Source organism: Stenella coeruleoalba, assembly GCF_951394435.1.
Source record: "Stenella coeruleoalba genome assembly, chromosome: 7".
In the NCBI taxonomy this organism is placed as follows: Eukaryota; Metazoa; Chordata; class Mammalia; order Artiodactyla; family Delphinidae; genus Stenella; species Stenella coeruleoalba.
In genome coordinates, this window is record NC_137153.1 from 33888506 (window position 1) to 33908882 (window position 20377).

Here is a 20377-nt window from a genome sequence, read left to right on the forward strand (position 1 = left end):
TTGAGTCTTATCCCTTCTCTCAGGAGTGTTTTCTAGATGATTCCAACACAAGACATGACAGCATGTGTAACTGGGGCTGACCCTGTGGGCTCTTGGCTTCCCGAGTCCAACCCAAGACCCAGGTCCTGCTCAGGCCGCCTTCTCAGACCCCTGTGGGCCTGGGCCTCACCCCTCCATGTGGGCTACCTGCCCCAGATGGCCCCTGCTGTGTCCCCCAGTGCCCACCTCCAGATATCCCCTGCCATGTGTTCCCCTTCCCTCCCTCCCTGGCCACCTTCCACTACTTCTCTCCAGAACTCCCTACCTTGAACCCCTCCTGCCATCCCCTGCCTGGGTGTTGTTGGTCCCCACACCTGCCCCTGCCCATCTTCCCTCCTTCCCCAGCCCTCAGCCTCAGGTGGTGAGGATGAGGATGGACAGGGCGCACTGGGCTGCTCTGTTACCCGAGCCCTGGGCCATGGAGGGGCGCCAACCAAATGCCTCATGATACCTAGTGCCAGCATGTGTTAATTTGATTCCTTTTAGCAGCCCCAGGAGGTGGGCTGCTGTCCCTGCTTTCCTGATGAAGAATCTAAGACTGAAAGGAGAGATCACTCAGCCAGGAAAGGGGGGGGACCCAGTGCATGAGGGGCTCCACCACCATCTTCATTCCCTTCCTGTGACATGTCCCAAGGAGATACCCCCTCCCCTATCATCCCCCTTGTCTCTGTCCAGTCACCAGAGCCAACACCCAGATCCTGGGCCCTGGAGGCCCCTCATACTACTACTATCTTGGAAATGGAGCCCCTCCCCCCGGGAGGTGATGACCCGCGCTTGGCGGGTCTGGGGAGGGTTCAGTTGACACAGATATGGTCAGAGCCTAGAAATGAACACAAAGTCTTGTCCCTGATCCCAGGTGGAGAGGAGGTTGAGACAGAAAAAAAAGAGTCCACAAAAACTTCTAGAACTTTTAGAGGTGAAAAATGTAATTGTGCCATCTGAAGTCTTGGGCTCTGGCTCCTCACGCCCTCCCCCAACAGCCTGGGGTTTGGCCATACCCAGCACCTTGTCCTCAGAGCTGAGCCCCTGTATTTGTCTTGGGGACATGGGCCTGTCCCCTTGACCAGGGTGTTTGTACCTATTTGTCTCACCTGCCAGCCTCCGGCTCAGGATCTTGTCATGGGAATGTCCCTCGTGGACGCAAGAGGGTGAGTGTACACGTCCAAGAGTGTGCTCTGCCTTTGGCTCTGGGGGCCCTGTGAGCCACGTCCCCAGTGCCTACTACCCTCCTGCAGGCTGTGGTTGTCTGGCACCTGTCTTTTATGTGGACCCCTGTCACCACCCTCATTACTGATGAGGGAGCGGAAGCTCAGAGCCCAGGACCACACAGCTGCCAAGAGTGCCCTCCCCACACACGTACACATGCACACACAGGCATACAAACATACATGCACACATACACGAAAAGTGTGCACATGTACACGTGCACAGTGCTCAGATACACACATGCACCGCACTAGGCGTGGGCTGCCAGGGCCTGGGCCTGGCCCCTGATGGGCTCCTCTCCCCATTGCCCCCACCCTGTCAGCTCGTCCCTCTCCAGCCTCTTTGGGGAAACAGAAGTATGTTTGTCAACCCAAGAATCATCATGAGCTTGCATTTTCCATAGGGGGTTTCCGGAGGAACCCACAGCCTGACTCCAGGAACGACGCTACCATTGGGGCCCCAGGAGGGGTTCCACTCCCAGGTTTTAGTCTCTCAGAGCATGTGGGAAGGAAACAAGATGGGAGGCAGAGGAATCAGCTTCAGGACATGGTCTCTGGCTGATTCATTCAGCCAGCTCATGAGCTAGTTCACTCATTTGCATGCCCAGCCATTAAAGTGAGGGCCAGGGCAAGGGAGAGCCAGGCATAGGAGCTCTCCTTTCTGCCCTGAAGCCTGGGACAGTGCAGCTTCCCACTCGCTCCTCCATCTCTGCACTGCAGGCTGTGGGTGTGTGTCTCCGAATTCTGAGCCTTAGTTTACCCATCTGTAAAAAGGGACACAACCTTGGGACCTGTCCTTGAGCATGGATATCCTGAGCTGGATAGCACTGTTCCAAGTACTATTCTCTGGAAATTGCTTCATGAATTTACCACTTTGCTGGAAGGCATAGCTAATGCATGTTCTCTCTGGGACAGACTCCCATTGGGTGAAAGGAGTGCAGTTGTCTGTGCTCAGTGGGGAGGACACAGGTGCCACCCTGAGCTGAATGGGCTGAACGGATCCCCCAATGGCTGCGCACCACGTGAAGGTTCCTCTTGATCTTGTTCAGGGTCCAGGGTTAGGGATGCTGTGAACGTGCCCACTCCCTCCCAGCCTCCTCAGGGCTGTGAATGTGCACCGCACTCCAGGTCTCTTGCAGACAGTTCCCCATGTAAACTGGCCCTTACTGCTGCAGAGACACTGGAGGCCACCTTCCTGATTGGCCAGCCAGACCAGGGGACTAGTCCCTGCACCTGCTCCAGACTCTGAGCTCAGAAGGTGGCAGGGGTTCTCGAGGTCAGCAGACCCCTGAGGCCCAGCCCAGCATGTCCTGTCCAGTCTGTAGCCCCTCCATCCATTGTGAGCGAGCAGGATTCTGATTCTGAGGGTAATTGCTTCCTGGGCAGATGCCTGGGGTATTCTTGTTTTTTGGTTTTTGTTTTTGTTTCTTGCGGTACGCGGATCTCTCACCGTTGTGGCCTCTCCCGTTGCGGAGCACAGGCTCCGGATGCGCAGGCTCAGCAGCCATGGCTCACGGGCCCAGCCGCTCCGCAGCATGTGGGATCTTCCCGGACCGGGGCACGAACCCATGTCCCCTGCATCGGCAGGCGGACTCTCAACCACTGCGCCACCAGGGAAGCCCGCCTGGGGTATTCTTGATGCTTGTCCTGCTCTCTGACAGACACGCTTGGGTAACAGTGACACATGCCCGGTGAAAGTGACAGACACAACTAGGTAAAGGGCACTACTGGGTGGAGGTGACAGACGCCTGACTGTAGGTGATAGAGACATCTGGGTAAAAGTAAATGAGGCCACTGTGTGAAGGGTGCAGGCAGAGCAAACACTGAATAAGCCAGTGCCTTGATCTCAGCCTTCCAACCCCCTGAAATAAATGTTTATACAGCACCCAGTCTGTGGCCTCTGTTATAGCAGCCCCGAACTAAGACAGCACCTTTGAGGGAACATCCCAGAGACAGGCCCCGCAGGCCTATGGCAGGGAAGTCCTGGGTACTGTCCACCCCCCGAGACCTGTGAGACCCTGTGGCAGGGTTCCATCCCCTGAGTGGGGGGCGGTGAGTGCCTGTCCCAGGTCTCAGGACCCGTCTGGTGAGCTGTGACAGTCCAGGACACCTATTCCCTTGGCTCGAGCTGGGCTACTTCTTGTGACTGCTGACTTTCTCCTTCCATCCATGACCTACCAAGGCCTTGCCCTGGAGGTCCGAAGCAGCCCCCGAGCTCAGGCTGTTCTTGGACCCTTTTGTGGATCCCTGCCTCAACGGCCCCTTCCTCGACTGTGCCTGGACTCCGTGCCTGCAGCTGAAGTCTGCGACAACAGCCCAGACCAGCAGCCAGGCCCGTCCACCATCTGCCTGCCCCTGGCTGGTTACTGCCATACAATGCCTGCACTCCTGGGCTGGGACTGAGGGAGGTAGAACAATGGGGCATCCATGTCTAGGCACAGTACCTCCCCGCATGAGGCCACGCCCTGCCAACCACCTTGTCAGTCAGTGACCATGACATGGAATGCATTAAGTCCATCAGGGTGTGAAAGACACCATGGGCCACAGTCTCCCCTGCTGGCCCCCTGACCCTCTGTCCCCCGTCCCCACCTCCATACCTCAACAACTGGAACTGCCCATGATCCATGCCTCTGCACCTTTGCACATGCTCTTCCCTCAGCAGGAACACTCTTTACTAACCATCCGCCCTCCATCCCCCCATCTACTCAACTGGGTCTTTGGTAAAATGCCATCTCCATCAGGAAAGTCCCCCAAAAACTCTAGTAAGAAAAGAGTAGTTCCTCATCCTGGCTATCACAGTGCTGGGATGACTGTCCCATCTCCAGTCTGCCTGGGGTGGGGAAGAACCCCCATGTGTAGGGAGAGGAATGAGGGAGGGTGTGAGGAGTATGGGAGGGACGGAAGTGATGCGGGCATTTGGGAGAAGTGTATCTGTGAAGAAGGAGGTGTGTGTGTGAAGAGTAGTGGACCTGTGATGGAGGGAGTCAGGGCCCTAGATACTCTTGCCAGAGTGATGTGGTTCAGGCCGGGTGAGGTCACAGGCTGGTGTTTGTGGAACCAGAAATGCAACTGCAATTTGCACAATGCAGGGTTTCCCTCTGGGGAGAGGGCACAGGGTTCAGGTGTGGGTGCTGACACTGTTGGAATCCGGGGTTGTTATATCCAGTTCCCGCCAGGTCAGTGCTCTGTGGACTATCTCAGAGAAGATACTGCTCACCCTGTGCCCCCAAAACCTCTGCATAAACCCCAGGCCTCACCAAGCGCTGGGTCAGGTCCCTGCTGTATGGGCTCTGGGACCCCAGTCTTGTAGACTGGATGGGGGTTTGGGAGCATGGAGCAGGGGCCCTTCCTCATCGCTGGCCACGTGGCAGCTGGGACCTCAATTCTCATTCCACCTGGAGGCAGGACTGGAGCCCCATCTCCCCTCTGAGGACACCAAGGGCTGGGGCAGGGCCTAGGGGGCTGCCATGGGGCATCTCCCCTGGGCCACACACAGGTCCAGCAGCTTAGCTTAGTTTCCCATGAAATAAATACTTGAGAGAAAGGGAAGAAAAATGTTAAAACATTCAGCTCCTTGATTTTTATAAATAATGTGGTGAGAAAAGAGGAACTAAGTTCAATTAAAGGCAGGTGGGAGAGAAGGTGCCTGAGAGAGAGGGGAGGGAAATGGGTAGGTGGGTGTGGCAGGTGTGGGAAGGAGGAAAGACCCAATCCTGCAGCAAAAGTCCACCTTCTTGGTCCACTGGCCCCCATCCCATCCTGGCCTACCTTCCTCAGAGCCCCCTGACTTACCCTGTCCTCCCCCCACCCAGGTCAAGTGGGCCATGGCCTTGAAGGGTGGACAGTGGGGATGGAGAGTCAGGGAAGGAGAACCTGTAGAGTGAAACGGACCTAGAATACTCCCAGGGTTTGAGCCAGGCAGGAATAAACTGTGGTGTCCTTGGACACATGCAGGGGACATGAGAAATGAGGAGACAAGAACAAGGGTTCCCGGAGGGACAGAGGGGTCCTGTTTGGGCTTCCATTGGCACAGAGCTACTTCCTCATCTGGTGACTCTGCCAGGGGTGACCTGGGGATGACTCATCTATCCCTACCCCTATCTATCATCTATCTGTCTATCTATCATCTACCTATCTATCATCATCTATCCATCTGTCCATCAATCTATCATCTTTTTGTCATCCATCCATCCATCAGTCATCATCTATCTTTTACAGTAAGAAGGTTAAGCACACAGGCCCCCAGAGCTTGCTCAACAAGCTCTGCATGACTGCCCCCTCCCCTGCACTGACCACCCCACACTCCTTCAAGGCCAGCCCCAGCTCACGTGGCCTCAGGGCTCGTGCACCACAGCCTGTCTTTTCCTGGGGCTCCCTCCCGGTCCTGGGTCCCAGAGCATCAGTCTTGAGAGCTCCCCGGCTCTTGACTTCCCTGTGTGTCCCTCTGTGGAGTCCCCCAACTTGGCACGTATGTTTCCTTGCTTCTTACTCCTTAAGGGTCTCTGCCATCCCCAGGGAGGGCAGAGAAGTGTCCCCGGGTGGGGCAGCTGCATGGTAGGGCAGAGGGGGTAGTTAACAAGCAGTGGATGTGTTAGGGTCTCGGAGGACTCCCTGAGGGTTGTCTCACCCCTCTGGGTCTGGCTTGGCCCTGACTCGCTCTCTGGGCCTCGGTTTTCTGTCCATCCCTTGGCCACTGTGACACATGCACAGGGCTCGGAACTCGAGGAGGAGTGAATCTATTGCAGATGTTTACTAAGTACCTACTGTATGTCAGACACAGTGCTGGGGACATAGGCTGTGGGTGGTTGCAACCAGTGGGAGAGCCAGGTCAGACCAAATAGAAGTGCAAGTATGAGTAGGGGTCCACCTCCTCCCCCAGCTCAGGCAGAGCTTCCTCAGCCTTCAGGGAGATGGTGGGCAGGACCCTTCTTCTCAGGGAGCAGCCCTGGTCTTGGGCCAGACGGTGCAGGGGTAGTCAGGGCTCAGATATGGGCCCCAGGGGGACACTGTGGGCAGTGACGCTAGCCAATGGCACCAAAGGCAGAGTAAACCCAAATGGCCCACCGTGACAGTGACCAGCAGTGGTGGTCAGGAGGGCCAGTGGGGAAGACCTCAGGGCACAGCCCTGACCCGAGAGAGCAGCAGCACGTGCCATGGGCCTCAGACAGGAAGACATCTGGAGTGAGGATCAGGGCGCCGGAACTGTAGAGGCATGAGCCTGGGTGCTGGTGGGGGGGCGGGGGGGGCAGTCACGTGTACCTGTTGGGGCAGCAGCTGGGGTAGGGGCTGTAGGGGGCTGGGATGCACAGACCCACCCACTGTCATGCCCTGTCCCCAGTGCCCCTAGCACCCGTGGAGGCCAGCCTGGCTTGGTGACCTGGGACCCAGTCCAGCCATCTGGGGCTTAACCTCTCTGGCCACATCTGGGCCAGCTTCCTGTCCTGGCCAAAGGAGGAACTAGGCCATCTGTTGGCCACGTCCATGGTCCACACAGGCTGGCATCCGTCTGGTGTGGCTGCCAGCCAGCCCATACCACAAGCCACAGACTGCTTCAGGCTATACCAGGCACGTAGTGCTGGGCAGCATCCACTTGTGCTGGGCCCTGGGCAGGGTTGGACCTGGGGGCATGGGCCCGGACACCATCCTGGACCCACCATGAGGGCCAGGTGGTAGGGAAGGTTCACAGCCAGGAGGCTGACCTCTGCTGCTTCCTGGCAATAACAAGACAGCCAAGGTAAGATGTGCTCATAGTGAGCGGCAGGAGAGGTGGTCCTCTGTACCACTTGCTCCCAGGGCCCAGCCACCTGCACAGCTCTGCATCTGACCCCTCTGGCTGGGGTGGCCCCAGGTTCATTGGATCCTCTGGGAACATGTGTCCACCCACTGCCTACCTGCTGGTCTTGCTTCTTCATGGACCTCATCCCATATGTGGATCACCTTTAAAAACTTTCTTTATGGGACATTCAGACACTCAGAAGAGCAGAGAGCTGGCCCCAGCTCTGCAGCCACTAGCACTTTCAATCTTATTTCATCCATTTCCCTATGTTTTTTCCTGGATTATTTATTTAAAGTAAAGCCCAGGATTAGATCATCTCACCCAGAAGCACTCCTGTTTATCAATCACTTTGTGCAGAGTTGAATTTTCAGCCCCACAGAAGAGTCTGTGGGGTCACCTGAATGTCTTAAGGAACAAGGTGTTGGAGCTGCCCCAGGCTCAGAGTGGAGAGGGCAAGAGAAGTGATGGGGGAGGGGCCTTGGGAGCTCCTGGGGGCTGCATCCCCACCCGGGGCTCCAGTTGCTTGGAGGGGATTCTCAGGTATCTCACCTAGAGAGGACCAAGTAAGAGCATTGCTGCCTCAAGGAGATGAGGGGGTGGGGCCAGCAGGAGTCAGAAGGGAGGCGACAAGGGGGCAGAGAGTGAGGGCTCAGGCCCTAGAGGCCACAGGGTGGACTGAGGGAGCTCGAGGGCCCAGCCAGGTGAGATGTGGCCCCAAGGCCCCCCCGAGACAGCACCTGGCCCTTGTTGGTGCCTCTGCAGGGTCGAGGCTTGCTCAGCACCCGCCCCACTCTCCTCAGTCCCCTTGGCCCGATTGACCAGCAGTGCCCAGCACCGCCACAAGGTGAGCCAGTCCTGTGGGTGCAGAAGGGACCTGTGTGGGCATGCAAACTGCAGGAAATGTGGGAGTGCTGGAACTTTCCATGAGGGTCTGGTCAGGGGTCACCAGTCCCCGAAGACACATGGGGGTGATGTCTGGAGATGCCAACAGAGGCTGCTCCCCACAAAGGTCACAGGCTTGTGGGGAGAGAGAGAGGAGGCCTGCACAGGCTGGTGCTCTGAGGGGCACGGTGCACAGCACCCGGGCCTGGGGGAGGGGAGGATGGCACTGGGAGCCACATGAGGAGGAGCATCAGCTTTACTGGTTACTTGTACTTAGAAAAGTGGGGGCTCAGACCGCCAAGGAGGGGTAGGGCCCTGCCGAGTCACTGCTGGTAGAGGGTGTGAGGCCTGAGTCAGTGGCCACGGTGGGGGTCCCACAGGGTCTCTGGTGGTCTATGGTCCTGGGTCAGAAAGTGCAGAGGTCATGGGTCACTCAGGGTGGGCAGCACACGAGGCCAGGACACTGCTGCACTGGCAGAGGGCAGGCGCCTCCTCGTCCCTCTGGAAATGTCCTGAGACGGCGCCAGCCTCTTGTCCCCCCATGCTTGGGCCTGCTGCATGTCCACGGCAGCGACGACCCTTGCTGAGGACTCTACAGTTCTGTCTTCTGGGCCTCACCGCGCCATGCTCCAGGAGGAGGAGCAGCTGAGGATGGGGCAGGCCCTGTGCTGGCCAGAGTGGCCTGACCGTGGGTGGCTTGCTTGGATGCAGTCCAGCGGGGCCAGCCTGGGCTGTGGCGGTTTGGGGGAATGCGCGCACAGGAGGGTGGGCCTCAAGGGCAAGGCGCCTCCTGGGTTTAGGCAGCTGCGGCCAGGCACGATCCGGGGGTATCTGCAAAGAAGGGAGAGGAGAGGCATGAGGGTCGCCAAGGCCAGAGGGGCCTCCAGTTCTGTTCTGGTGACCCTGCCTCAGTGTTGTGTCTGGCAACCAGCCCACAAATGTTGGGGTCACTCCGACTCCGGAATCAGACAGCCCAATTCTGACCTGGGAGAGCCCCAGTTTCCCCTCCTGGGTCACTGTCAGGATTTAAAAGCCGGGTCCCAGCACGCTCTGATAGGGGCCCCCTGAGAGCATGGACCGGCGGGTGGACATGTGCCGTGGGGCCCACAAGGTCTCCTTGCTAGGCTGATGCTTGGGGAGAGTCAGGACTGTGTCTGGGGCACACAAGCAGGTGATTAATAAGTGGCCCAGTCATCATGCAATGAGTGAGGGAGCAGGCTGGCATCCAGAGGCCTCCACGGGGGACAGACTTCACAACAAACTGGTGCCAGCAGCTGGGCAGTGAATCAGATGCCAGGTGGGGCCAATAGCAATGGCATGGGCAAGTGGAGGCCAGATGCTCACAATGGGGCCACACAAAGGCCCTGCTCCCAGCATCTCACGGCATCGTCCACTTGGTCAATGTGTAAGGTTTTCTAGTATGCCCCTGACACATAGGTGCTTGCTGTGTAGGGACAGTCTCCCGTCCACTCTGCTGTGCTAGTGGATGGACAGTCGTCTGTGGCACCCACCTCTCCTCTGGGGCAGGCCCGAGGACTGCTGGACCCAAGGGTGGGTGGACCTGTGTCGTGCAGCCCTGGCCAGGGCTCCAGATTCTGGACACATGACACATGCCAGACCCACTGACCTTCTGCATCTGCCCTCATGACAATCAGGGTTGCCTGTGTCTGAGGCCCTACAGTAGGGGCTTGCTGAGTGTGTTATGAGGGTCACTCCACTCCCTTGTGGCTCCTGCTCCCAAGTGGGGTGACCCTGGGCAGGCGCTGGGTCTCTCTGAGCGAGGACAGTGGGCTGAGTGTGGTGTGGGGTTGCACACGGCCAGGGGTGCCCACCCTGCAAGGCCCAGGTGAGGGCAGACGCAGTCACAGGGGCTCTGCATGAAAGACCCTGAGTCCCCCATGCTGGGTCGGTGGCCCAGTGGGGTGAGTGGGTGGGCTCGTGGTGGAGCCACGTGTAGACCCTGCCGGGGTCGGCCCTGACAGCTCACCCGAGCCCCTACTGCCGGGGTGCCATGTCCATCGTGGGCTTCTGGACGCCAAAGGCAGTGATGAAGATGTTGACTACGACGATGATGAAGACCAGGCCGGTGGCCAGATTGTTGAGGAAGTCCAGCTTGGCATGCTTGGCAGGGTTGTTGAGGTCATACTTGACTGTGGGCGAGAGGGAGCAGACACTGCCCAGGGCTGTGCAACACCAAGGGGCCCTCTTCTGTCCCCCAGAGAGAGACATGGCTGCCTTAATACATTACAGACAGTGGGCTCTGGCCTGGGCAGTCTGGTATCTGTGGCCTGACCACTGCACTCCCCCTTGTTCAGTGAACAGAAGCTCAGAGGGGCCTGGTGTCTGGTCACGAAGTGGAAGGCATGGAGGCCCAGGCCCAGGCTTGGATTTTAAGGCACAATGTGCCGAACGTGCACAGGCAAGCACCTTTCTGAGTGCTGGTGCAATGATAATCTAGCCATCCTCACACCTACCCAAGGCTGTCCTTATGTCCACTTTCTAAGCAAGGAAACAGAGGTCCAAGAGGTCGTGTGACCTGCCTGAGGTCACACAGCCAGGCAGCGGTTGTGGGGAGCCCAAAGCTCTTGCTGCTCTTAGCCCTGACCCTCACCTTGGGGGCAGGACTACCACCTAATCCCTACGGACCGCCATAAGGTCTAGAGGGTACACAGTAGGTGCCCAGTACATATCAACTCTTAGTATAGTTATGACACTTTCCTGTGTCCTCAGCTTGGGTGAGTGGAAAGATGGAGACATGGGGTCCCTCTGGGGGCCACGGTGGGAGCTACATTTTGGACTACGTGCCTAGTGAGAAGGGCCAGGGCTCCCGTGCAGCTCTGTGAGGGCCTGGAAAACACTCAGTGGGGTAAGTCACGCATCCCAAGGTGCGTGCAGGCAGAATCAGCTGACCGTGGAGCAGGGGTACCCCAGGGCCCTCCCACTGCTGGGGCCCCCTGCCCAGGCACGCACCAAGGAAGATGAGCAGCACGCCCACACCAATCTGCAGCATGAGGGAGACGGAGATGAGGACCACCAGGGGGATGAAGAAGGCGAATCCAGGGCCCTGCTCGATGACAGCCTTCAGCTGGGAGGCGTTGGCCAACAGCAGTGCGATGTCCAGCATGCTCTCGGCCGCACTCTTCTTATTGGCATAATGGTTCATGTTGATGGGCTGGTTCCTGCCCCAGCGGGGTGGCTGCAGGGAGGGGGGCGGTCAGCCTGGGCTCTGCGGCAGGGGCTGCAGGCCTGGGCCCACCCTGGTGTCCCCCCCTTTGAGCCTGGTCTCCTTCCCAGGGATGTGGGGGTTGATCGGATCAGCAGGTGAGGGCCCAGATAAGGGCTCAAAAGGAAAGTGCTTATTAATAGAACAAGAGGCCCAGAGACGGCTGTGCAGCCCCTGCAAGACCCACCCTAGGAATCAAGTCCTGGAAGAGAAAGGAAACAAAACACAACCTTAGCACACACTCTGGTGTTAGATGGGAAAATGCCGCCAACTGTCTGCCTGCCATGGGCGGGGCTGTCTGGCAGCCTCCCCTGCATGCCCCTGCCTGCCCTCCTCTCCAGGAGGTGATTGGTGCCAGCGCGGGAAGTGACATGACGGCATCTGGATTCCAGATCCCTGCATACTCGCCCAGACCTGAAACAAGTCTTCCTGGGATGGCCGATCCACCCAGGCCATCTCCCAGCTGTGCAGGCACACAGCAGGTGCTCAACAGATGCCTCAGCATTCTACAATGCAACTGAGCTTAGCTTCTTCCTTAATTTTTATTAAAAAAATTTTTAAAACCACTTTACTGAGGTGTGATTGACACACAAAAACTGTACCTAGGGCTTCCCTGGTGGCGCAGTGGTTGAGAGTCCGCCTGCCGATGCAGGGGACACGGGTTCGTGCCCTGGTCTGGGAGGATCCCACATGCCGCGGAGCGGCTGGGCTCGTGAGCCATGGCCGCTGAGCCTGCGCGTCCGGAGCGTGTGCTCCGCAACGGGAGAGGCCACCACAACAGTGAGAGGCCCGCGTACCGCAAAAAAAAAAAAACAAACAAAAAAAACTGTACCTAATAAACGTGAACAACTTGAAGAGTTTGGAGCTAAGTGTGTACTGTGACACCATCACCACATCCAGGCCACCACACATCCAGAGTCTTCTCCTGACCCTTTATTATTAGTATTTGTGATAATACTAATATCACCCTTAGAGTGCTGTACTGGTCACGACATGCTGCACAGTGGATCTCCAGGGCTCATTCTGCCTTCATGTTCACGTTGATAAAACAGGAACACAAGTTCTGATAACTTCCCTCACTTCTGCCTGAGAACATCCCCAGTCCTCAAGGCCAGGGCCCCTGTCCCTCCCAAGGGCCCTCCATGCCCCAGGGCCCCACCCAGAGCTGACTCCCCCTGTAGGATAGGCTCTTCTGTCCCAGGGCAGGAGGGGGGAGGGTAGTTAGGCAGGAGAAGGTCTGCCTCCGAGGTTGGAGTCCAGGCCACAAAGACCCCTCCCAGGACTGGAGTTTACCTCTTGGGGCGGCTGTTTCACTTGAAGCCAGCTGTAAGCTGCCAGGCCTCCTCTTTGTATCCAGCCCATCTGCTCTCCTCAAGCTGCCCCTGGCCAGGCCCCTCCCCAACCTCCCAGGACAAATCTGTACCCCTCAGCCCTGGCCACTTGTCCACAGGAATCCCTGAGCCACTAGGCCTCCTGGGGCCATTCAGATCTTGTTTCTAGAGTCATGAAAGAGGCAGGGATGGGAGGTGGGGGTTCTGGGGAGGGCAAGCCTCTACCTTCTGCAGCTGGAGATATTTCACCGTGGAAATTACAGAACTACAGAAGGGCGGGGTCATCATTTTTACATTATGTCTTTTAAATTTAATCTAGAATAACATGCCCAGGAGGGAGGACAGGAACGTAGGCGGCTCTGCTATGTCCTGCTTTCCCTCAGTGTCAGTTGTTCTTAAGTAGCAAATCTACTTGGTTTAAAATTCTAGACCCAAGAGCCCCCAGGGAAAGCCTCCTCCACTGGACCCAGGGCCCTGGCCTGCTCTTTGGGAAATTCCACGTGCAGCCTGAGGTCTCCTCTTTCTTTCTTCAACTCTCCCCTTTGCCTCTCCATGCCAGGCCTACAGCTGCAGTCACATCTGGGTGGGCCACACCCCTGGACCAAGAACACCCAAGGCACACCACTCCTCCCCAGGGTCTGTGCCCTCCCCCCCAAAAGCACCAGACTGTCTCCCAGCTCTGCTCTTGCAAAGCGGCCCATCTGGCCATGCTTCACCATGTGTGTGCTCCTCTGGGTGTGGGCATCCTGGAGACACTGGCCCACTGGCCATGTGCCCCTATGTTTCATAAACCAGAAGTGCCAAAATGTCTTCCACACACACGTAAGTACCCAATACACATCTACACACAAGCACAATACATATATGTGTGTAAGCACACACAAACATGTATACACAGTACACATGCACAAACACAGATGAGCACACATGCAGACGCATGTATACACACATATACAATACATATGTATATATGCATTAACAAACACACATACACACACATATGTACACATCCAGGCTAACTGCGGAGGCTTCTGAGGAGGAGGGAGAATTCCTTTTTATTCTGAGCTCTCTTGAACTGTTGAAATATTTTATGTCCATGCAGCCACATGCACATTCAAATACAGAATGACACCATCAGCAGCAGTGCCCCCAGCACAGGGTGCCTGTGCCCCGCTGTCCTCCATCTTGGGTGCCCAGGGCACAGCCCATCATCTTACTCACCCTTTAGCTAGGTGCTTTCCTCCAGGGAGTCCCCCGTCCTCACGCCCCATTTACCGAGGGTAAACTGAGGCTATATGGGGAGGAACCTTGTCCAAAGCCAATAGCAAGTGAGGGTTGCACTGGGATTTGAACCCAGGTCCCAGGGCTCAGAAGCCCTGAGAGCTGACACGACAGTCCCCTTGGGGCCTGCAGTGGGGGTCTGGGGTCTGGGTCATCTGTGAGCCTGAGTGCTCAGAAGTCCCCAGCCCCTGGCTCTAGCTGAGTGACCTCAGGACAGCCAGGCCCCTCTGGGGTTCAGTCTCCCATGTGTGCAACAGGGCCACAGAGCAAACATGCCAGGAGGTTCTGGGGGATCTGGCCACTGTCTCAGGGTCCCAGTTAGGAAGCAAGGGCCCCAGGCCATGTGCCCCTCATGATACAGGGCACTTCCTGCCCATACGGCCATCTGCTTCCTGTTCAACCTGTGCAGTGATAAGGAGTGCTGGCCAGAGGCTGCAGGCCAGGGGGCTGGTGAGGGGAGCTCTGGTCAAGCCCCAGCTCACTATAGCCTGGCAGTGTAGCCTTGACAACACGCTCCCCCTCACTGGGCCTCAGTTTCCCCATTTGTACACCCCAGGCCACAGTCTGGGAAGCTCTACAACCTACCAAGTGCCCCCACTAACACTGAGAAAGAGCACTGTTCTCCCATTCTATAGAGTGGGAGACTAAGGCTCAGGGGGGCTCACCCAGGGCTACTGTGAGGGAGGGGCAGATCAGAATTTGAACCAGCCTCTCCACCTCAAAGCTTAGGGCCATGCAGGACATGGCACAGCTTCATGTCCACCCTGGTCAGAGAGCCCAGGAGGTTTGTGTGGTAGGGGCTTGGGTGGGGAGGAGGCTGCAGGGCTGATCCGCTTCTCCCATGCCTGACCTCGTGTCCTAGGCCTTCTGTGGAGGGGCTTTGAGCTGTGGAGGGAGCTCTGGGCCCTAGAGGTGACTGCTGCACAGGTGAATCCCAGGGAGGCTGCTATCTTGAGAAGGTCACTGGGGCTGGGGGGGCGGTCAGAGCCCACCTCTCACAGGTGCGGAGCTCTATGGGCCTGGACAGCCCACCTGCCCACCCAGCTGCCAGAAGCCATGCTGGGACCCTCTCACCGAGACCCCTGCCCATGACCTGGGCAGTGCAGGGAACAAATACCCAGTTTAATGTGTCCCTAGGGCCAAGAGGACTTCCCTGAAACCTCAACGGCATCCCAGAAGCTGAGTAAGCTTGGGGCTGCCAGACTTTTTCCCCTAAAAGCCAGGAAGGAGCCTGTGGGGAGGGAGCTGACTTCGGCAGATGCCCACAGGGCTGGCTCCTTGAGCCCACTTTCTGTGGACAGAGGGTCTCATCCCAGCCATTGGTAGGCAGCTTGCAGGGACCCAGGCTACCTGGCCCAGGGTCACACTGCTGGGCAACCTCAGCTTGGACAGGGAGGGGAGTTGGGACAGAAGCAGGATTCAAAGCAGGTTTGTGGTACTCAGAGAACCCAGTTTCAGCACAATGCATCCTCCAGTCCACCCTGGGCTTGGATGGGCTGCCTGTGGCCTACAGCTGGGCCCAGTAGGTCTGGCCCACCCCCAGCCTCCTGCCTGTACACTCTCTGCTCCCTTGGGAGACAAGGGCAGGCCAGGGCCATGGCCCACTGAACCCCTGCAGGACCCCTCAGGGTTTTGGTTATGGACTTCCACCAATCCTTCCTGCCCCAACTCTGCCACTGACTCCAAACCCCATGTACAAGTATGGAACAAGGAGCCCACATGGGAATTCCTGCCCATGCTCCCAGAGCCCAATTGCATATCTGTAGAACCAAGCCCCCAATAAATCTATGAGGTTCATCAGCTACCCTGGGAGGAGCTGGGGTGTGGGCCTTCCATCAGCACCTATCCTTTATCATCTCCATATCCTGCCACACCACGGACCAACAGAATGCCTGGTCTGTGCCTCAGTTTCCTCATCTATAAAATGGGCACATAAAGGGGAGTGAATGAAGGGCTCAGAGGCCCAGTGGCTGGTCAGAGCACAGCTGGTGCAGGGCAGAACTGGATGTTCCTCTTTCTCACCACCCAGGCTTCACCACTTTGAAAGGTTGCCTCCAAAATGAACTGTACCAATTTGTAATTAATTCCACTTAAAAAATCCATAACAAGGAAGAGAAAGTACTAGCCCCAGAAAATGCATGAGCTGAGTGAGACCCGGGGTGCACTGGAGGTCCAGCTCCAGATGCTGGGCTATCGCAGCCACTTCTGCATAAGGCCCCTCCCCTTGGACTCAGTGGGCAACAGTGGATGTGCGGGCTCTGGCGTCCTTGCCTCTGGCTGGGACCTCAGAACTGACTGAATAGGATCTGTTGGGACCTGGGGTGTCCCTTGTCTGACCCACTAGTGCGGGGCATAAGCTGTTATTGTGGCCACCACCCGGACTCAGCATGAAGCCACCTGCTCCAGGTCACACTGGCTTACTCCTGCACTGTCCCCACACCGTCTGCACCCAGCCAGCCCCGAGATGTCTCTTGCTCCATGTCTGAGTTCATGGCAGGAAGTTTCCTGGGGTGGGGGGCGGGGGGGTTCCCTGCTGCAGCTGGGCTGGGTTGGGCAGTCCCGTTTCCTGTGGACTCAGCAATGGCCAGCAGTAACCCCGCAGCCACATCAGGGCTGCCTTTTGGAACACGGCCAAGACCCCACCAGCCTCGGGATCTGCCAGGAAAGCAGAAATGAGAAAAAGAGCAAACTTGGGACTTCCCGGGAGGTCCAGCGGTTAAAACTCCATGCTTCCAATGCAGGGGGTATGGGTTCGATCCCTGGTTGGGGAACTAAGATCCCATATGTCGTGCAGCGCAGCCAAAAAAAAAGTTTAAGAGAAAAGGAGCAACCTTCCCCCAGCAGCTGAGGCTGTGCACGCACCCCTCCCTCCCAGGACTTGGCTTCCAAGCCCAAATGTGGCCCCAGGAGCCTCACTGCACCCTGTCCTGCCACCTCCGTGCTGTGTCCTCAGCTGGCTGTGGTCCCAGAGTCTGCTGCAGGGTCCAACGCAGCTGCCCCCTGAGATAAATCCCCGTGCATGACACAGTCAAGGACCACATTTATTTTCACAATAAAATTGATGTTTACTATTCCTGCTGCTGCCAGCCGAAAGTGAGTTGACTTAGTGAAGACTCCGACTCACTCCTGCGGGGCATCTGAGCAGACGGGCCTTGTGTGGAGGCCATAGGGATATGGGGCACGGGGAGGGGGACATCTGCAGAGCTCCCCCACCACCCTGGCCCGACAGGGCTCATCTGCCCATGGATTACACATATAACTCTTCCCTGAGCCCAGCCACCCTGGGAGGTGAGTGATCCTGCCCCACTTCACAGAGGAGGAAACTGAGGTTCAGAGAGGGTCTGCACTTGCCCAAGGCCGCATGGCAGGGCGTCTTGAGACTGATGGCGGCTCTGGGCCTGGGCCTCCCACTCAGTCCTCTTGCAGCCAAGGACATAGTGGTGACCCAGCCCACACACCCTGCTGTCTGGGGCTCTTGCTTAAGTGGGGACACATCTGAAGATCCTGGGTTTGCCCCTCCTCCCAGCAAGCCTTTCTACCCCTCCTCAAGCAGGAGCTTGGGGCTCAGATTCAGGGAGGGACCGCCGGGAGAGAAGGCTGTGGAAAAGCCAGGTGAGGTGCAGGGGGAGGGCCATGCCTGTCCACAGGGATTGCACCTGAGGGAAGGTGCTGCCCTTTCCAAACCCTGCCTGGGCTTCATCTTTGGGAGAGGGTCTTGTGTGGCAGGCAGGAATGTTAACAACGCTGTGTGCCCAGTTTCCTACAGCACTTCACACGCATTAGCCCATTTAATCCTCACCATAACCCTCTGAGGGAGGCACTACTCTCACCCCGTTTCACAAATGAGAAACTGAGACACAGAGTGATGTGCTCAAGAACACAGTGAGGCAGGTCCTGAGGGTGGGAAGGGGAAGGCGAAGGCTGGAGAGCAGTGTTGCGTGGGCCTGGGCCCCAGGCAGGGTGAGCAGAGCAGCCTTCAGTACTGACCATCTCTCCCAGAGCCTCCCTGCCTGTGACTGGAGCCACCCTGGAAGAATGTGTTCACGGTCACATGAGCTTCCAGCCCCTCCATGGCCTCCATAGCTGGCAAGGTCTGACCTCCCATACCACCTCCAGCTCCCCAGCTCCAATGTATTGATACTTGGTGGTCCAGCCCCTGGGCCTTTCTCTCACTGTTCTCCCTGCCTGGGATGCCCTTCCCAGGCATACCTGTACCCCATTCCAGTGCCAATGTCCCCACTGGTCAGGAAGCCTTCCTGACCCCACTCCCACCTGCCTTCAGAACCAACCCCTGGGAGTTCAGCACTTTGGCCGTGGCTTCTCCGTCTGGACCGGTCTCAGCTCTCAGACTGAGTGGTACAGGGCTGCAGCAACTGCAACTGGTCCCAAAGCCAATGCCAATGAACGCAGTGATCCCTGAGCACACCCATCCTGCCTGCTGAGGGCCCGTTCCCCAGTCCAAGGCCTTGCTTGCCCCACATGTTCTGCCCCCATCCCCTAAACGTGGCCTGTTACTACAACATCGCCTAGGACTGGTCACCCACACCTGAGCAGGGCCAGTCTCTGCCTCAGTCAGGCGCACTTGGCCACCGTCCCTACCCCCATCCCCGGGGGGTCAGAAACTGAAAGAACGTCCAAAGTCAACAAGTTGGGAGGGCCGTGCTCAGGACTGCGCCGTAAACAGAGGCCCTGGGGAAGTGCTAGTCCAAGGCAAAGCCAGTTAGGAACCGCTACTCTGGCCCTGCCAGTGGGACAGGACCCCAGGGTGGGAGGGTACCAGCTGTAATATGGGACCACTGCCAGGGCCTGCCCCATGCCCACAGTGCTTCCAGGCCAGCAGGGCAGGCTCTGAATAGAGCCTCTCGTGCGGGTGGAGAGAGGAGAGGGGCCACAGTGGCACCAAGTTCCCCATCAGGGCACGCACAAGACTGTGCGGTCTCCGTGGACACCGTGGGTGACGTAACTGTCTGCCCGCTGCTGGCCTGGGGCCCAGAAGCCGAGATCCACTCCGCCCAGTCCGGGCGCGCATCGAGCCGGCGGAGAGGCAAAGTTGGAGTGTGGTGTGGGAGCCGGGAACACAGGGGCCAGCGGGAAGTGGCGGGGGGAGGAGGGAAGGTGGCGCCCAGGCCCCTCGGCTGTGCAGCTCGGTGTGGGCGCTACCTGCCCCGGGCCACGTCCGGCATTTTGCCAACCGCCCCCGCCCCCGCTCACTTTCCGGGGTGGCTGGAGCCCCAGGGCCACCGCTGGGGCCCCCGACCGCGCAGGTAGGGGGCGGAACGCACGGGGCGTGGCGACCACCGCCACCCTCATTAAGGACGCGGCGCGCAGCTGGTCGGCGCCCATAGGTCCCTAGGGGCCGCTGGCGCCGGGCTCAGAGAGGGCGGGCATCGGCCAAGGTCGCAGAGCGCCACGGGGGTAGGGGTGCTTACCGAAGCGTCCGGGGAGCCAAGCGAGCCCGGGCGCACGTCGCCATTGAGCTCATACTCCTCGGGTCGCGAGTCCATGGTGCGGCGCTGGGTCAGCCTTGCTCCGGGCCTCAGGGCGGCCGGCGCCTCAGCCTTTGAGACCCTGCTGCGTACCAGCGCCCCCTCCCGTCGGCCCGCCCCCCGGCCCGCCCAGCGCACGCCACTGCCCTCAGACTCCGCCCCCAGGCCGGGGCTGGAGGCCTGGCTGGCTGGTCCTAGACTGCCGCTCTCCTTTCCAGCGTGGGCGGCAAGGGCCGCGGAATCCCGCGCTGCGTTTCGGCACTCTTAGGCCCCGGACCTCGCGTGTTCGTGGTAAAGTACGTCGCCCTCTGTGCTCCTGTCGTGGACACTTTTAATCCATAAAACGAGGACAAGAACCGGCCTTTCCCCGGCCGCTTCGCTAACTGCCGAACGCGCTGTGAAGGCGAAAGGGCGCTCCCGCGGGTGTGGGTTTTGTTTTTTTTTTTTTTTAACGGGGTGAGGCTCACCCCGGGGGCCCCACTGCAGGTCTCGCCAACACATCGTCCGCCCCGCACCCGGAACCTGAGTCAACGAGTCGTGTGGGTCTCACACCCTCTGAGCCTCGGCCTTCTCGTCTAGGAAATGGGGGCATGAAGGCCTCCCACGCACTCACGAGGGGAGGGAAGGGGGAGGCAGAGAGCGGATCACCACAGATTGGGCCCGCTTTGTGTGCCAGTGCCCGCCGCTGCCCCTCATGAAGCAGCCTCTGTGTCTTCAGGCAGGGCCCCCTTGTTTGGGGTGGCACCCTGTGTGTGCCCGTGCCAGCCGTCGGGGGTGGCCTGAGCGTGTTGGTTCCTCTAGCCCTTGGCTCTGTCGGCCAGGACGCGGGCCTCTCCCAGAAGCCAGGCAGGTACGGAGGGGCCAGGCATTATCTCCCCTGGCAGGTATGCGAAAGTACAGGCCTCTGTGTTCTCCTGTCCTGACCCTGACCCGGCTCCCAGGCCCACCTGCTTTTCACTCCTAGTCGAGCCGCCCTCCCCCTCCCCACCCCTGCCCTTTTTCCGCTGTCTGTCACGGTGTCTGCTGATGTCTTCAGCAGAGTGGCTCAGGCAGGTGGCTTGACCTCTGTGCGTCAGCTTCCCTGCCTGCGAGGGAGACCAAGGCCATGTGGGCATGACCTTCTCCCTCCACATAAACCAAAGACCAGAGAGGGT

General features: G+C 58.5%; 1 protein-coding gene across 1 annotated transcript; it reads right to left on the reverse strand.

Moving 5' to 3' along the window:
• Positions 1-8122: 8122 nt before the first annotated feature.
• NINJ1 (ninjurin 1) lies at positions 8123-19458 on the reverse strand. The gene is made up of 4 exons (XM_079927120.1): positions 19167-19458; positions 10873-11098; positions 9890-10052; positions 8123-8733 (listed from the first exon to the last, which is right to left on the reverse strand). The coding sequence occupies exons 1-3, from the start codon at positions 19239-19241 to the stop codon at positions 9898-9900; spliced, it is 456 nt and encodes a 151-aa protein (XP_079783246.1). The 5' UTR covers positions 19242-19458; the 3' UTR covers positions 8123-8733; positions 9890-9897.
• Between the last annotated feature and the right edge of the window lie 919 nt (positions 19459-20377).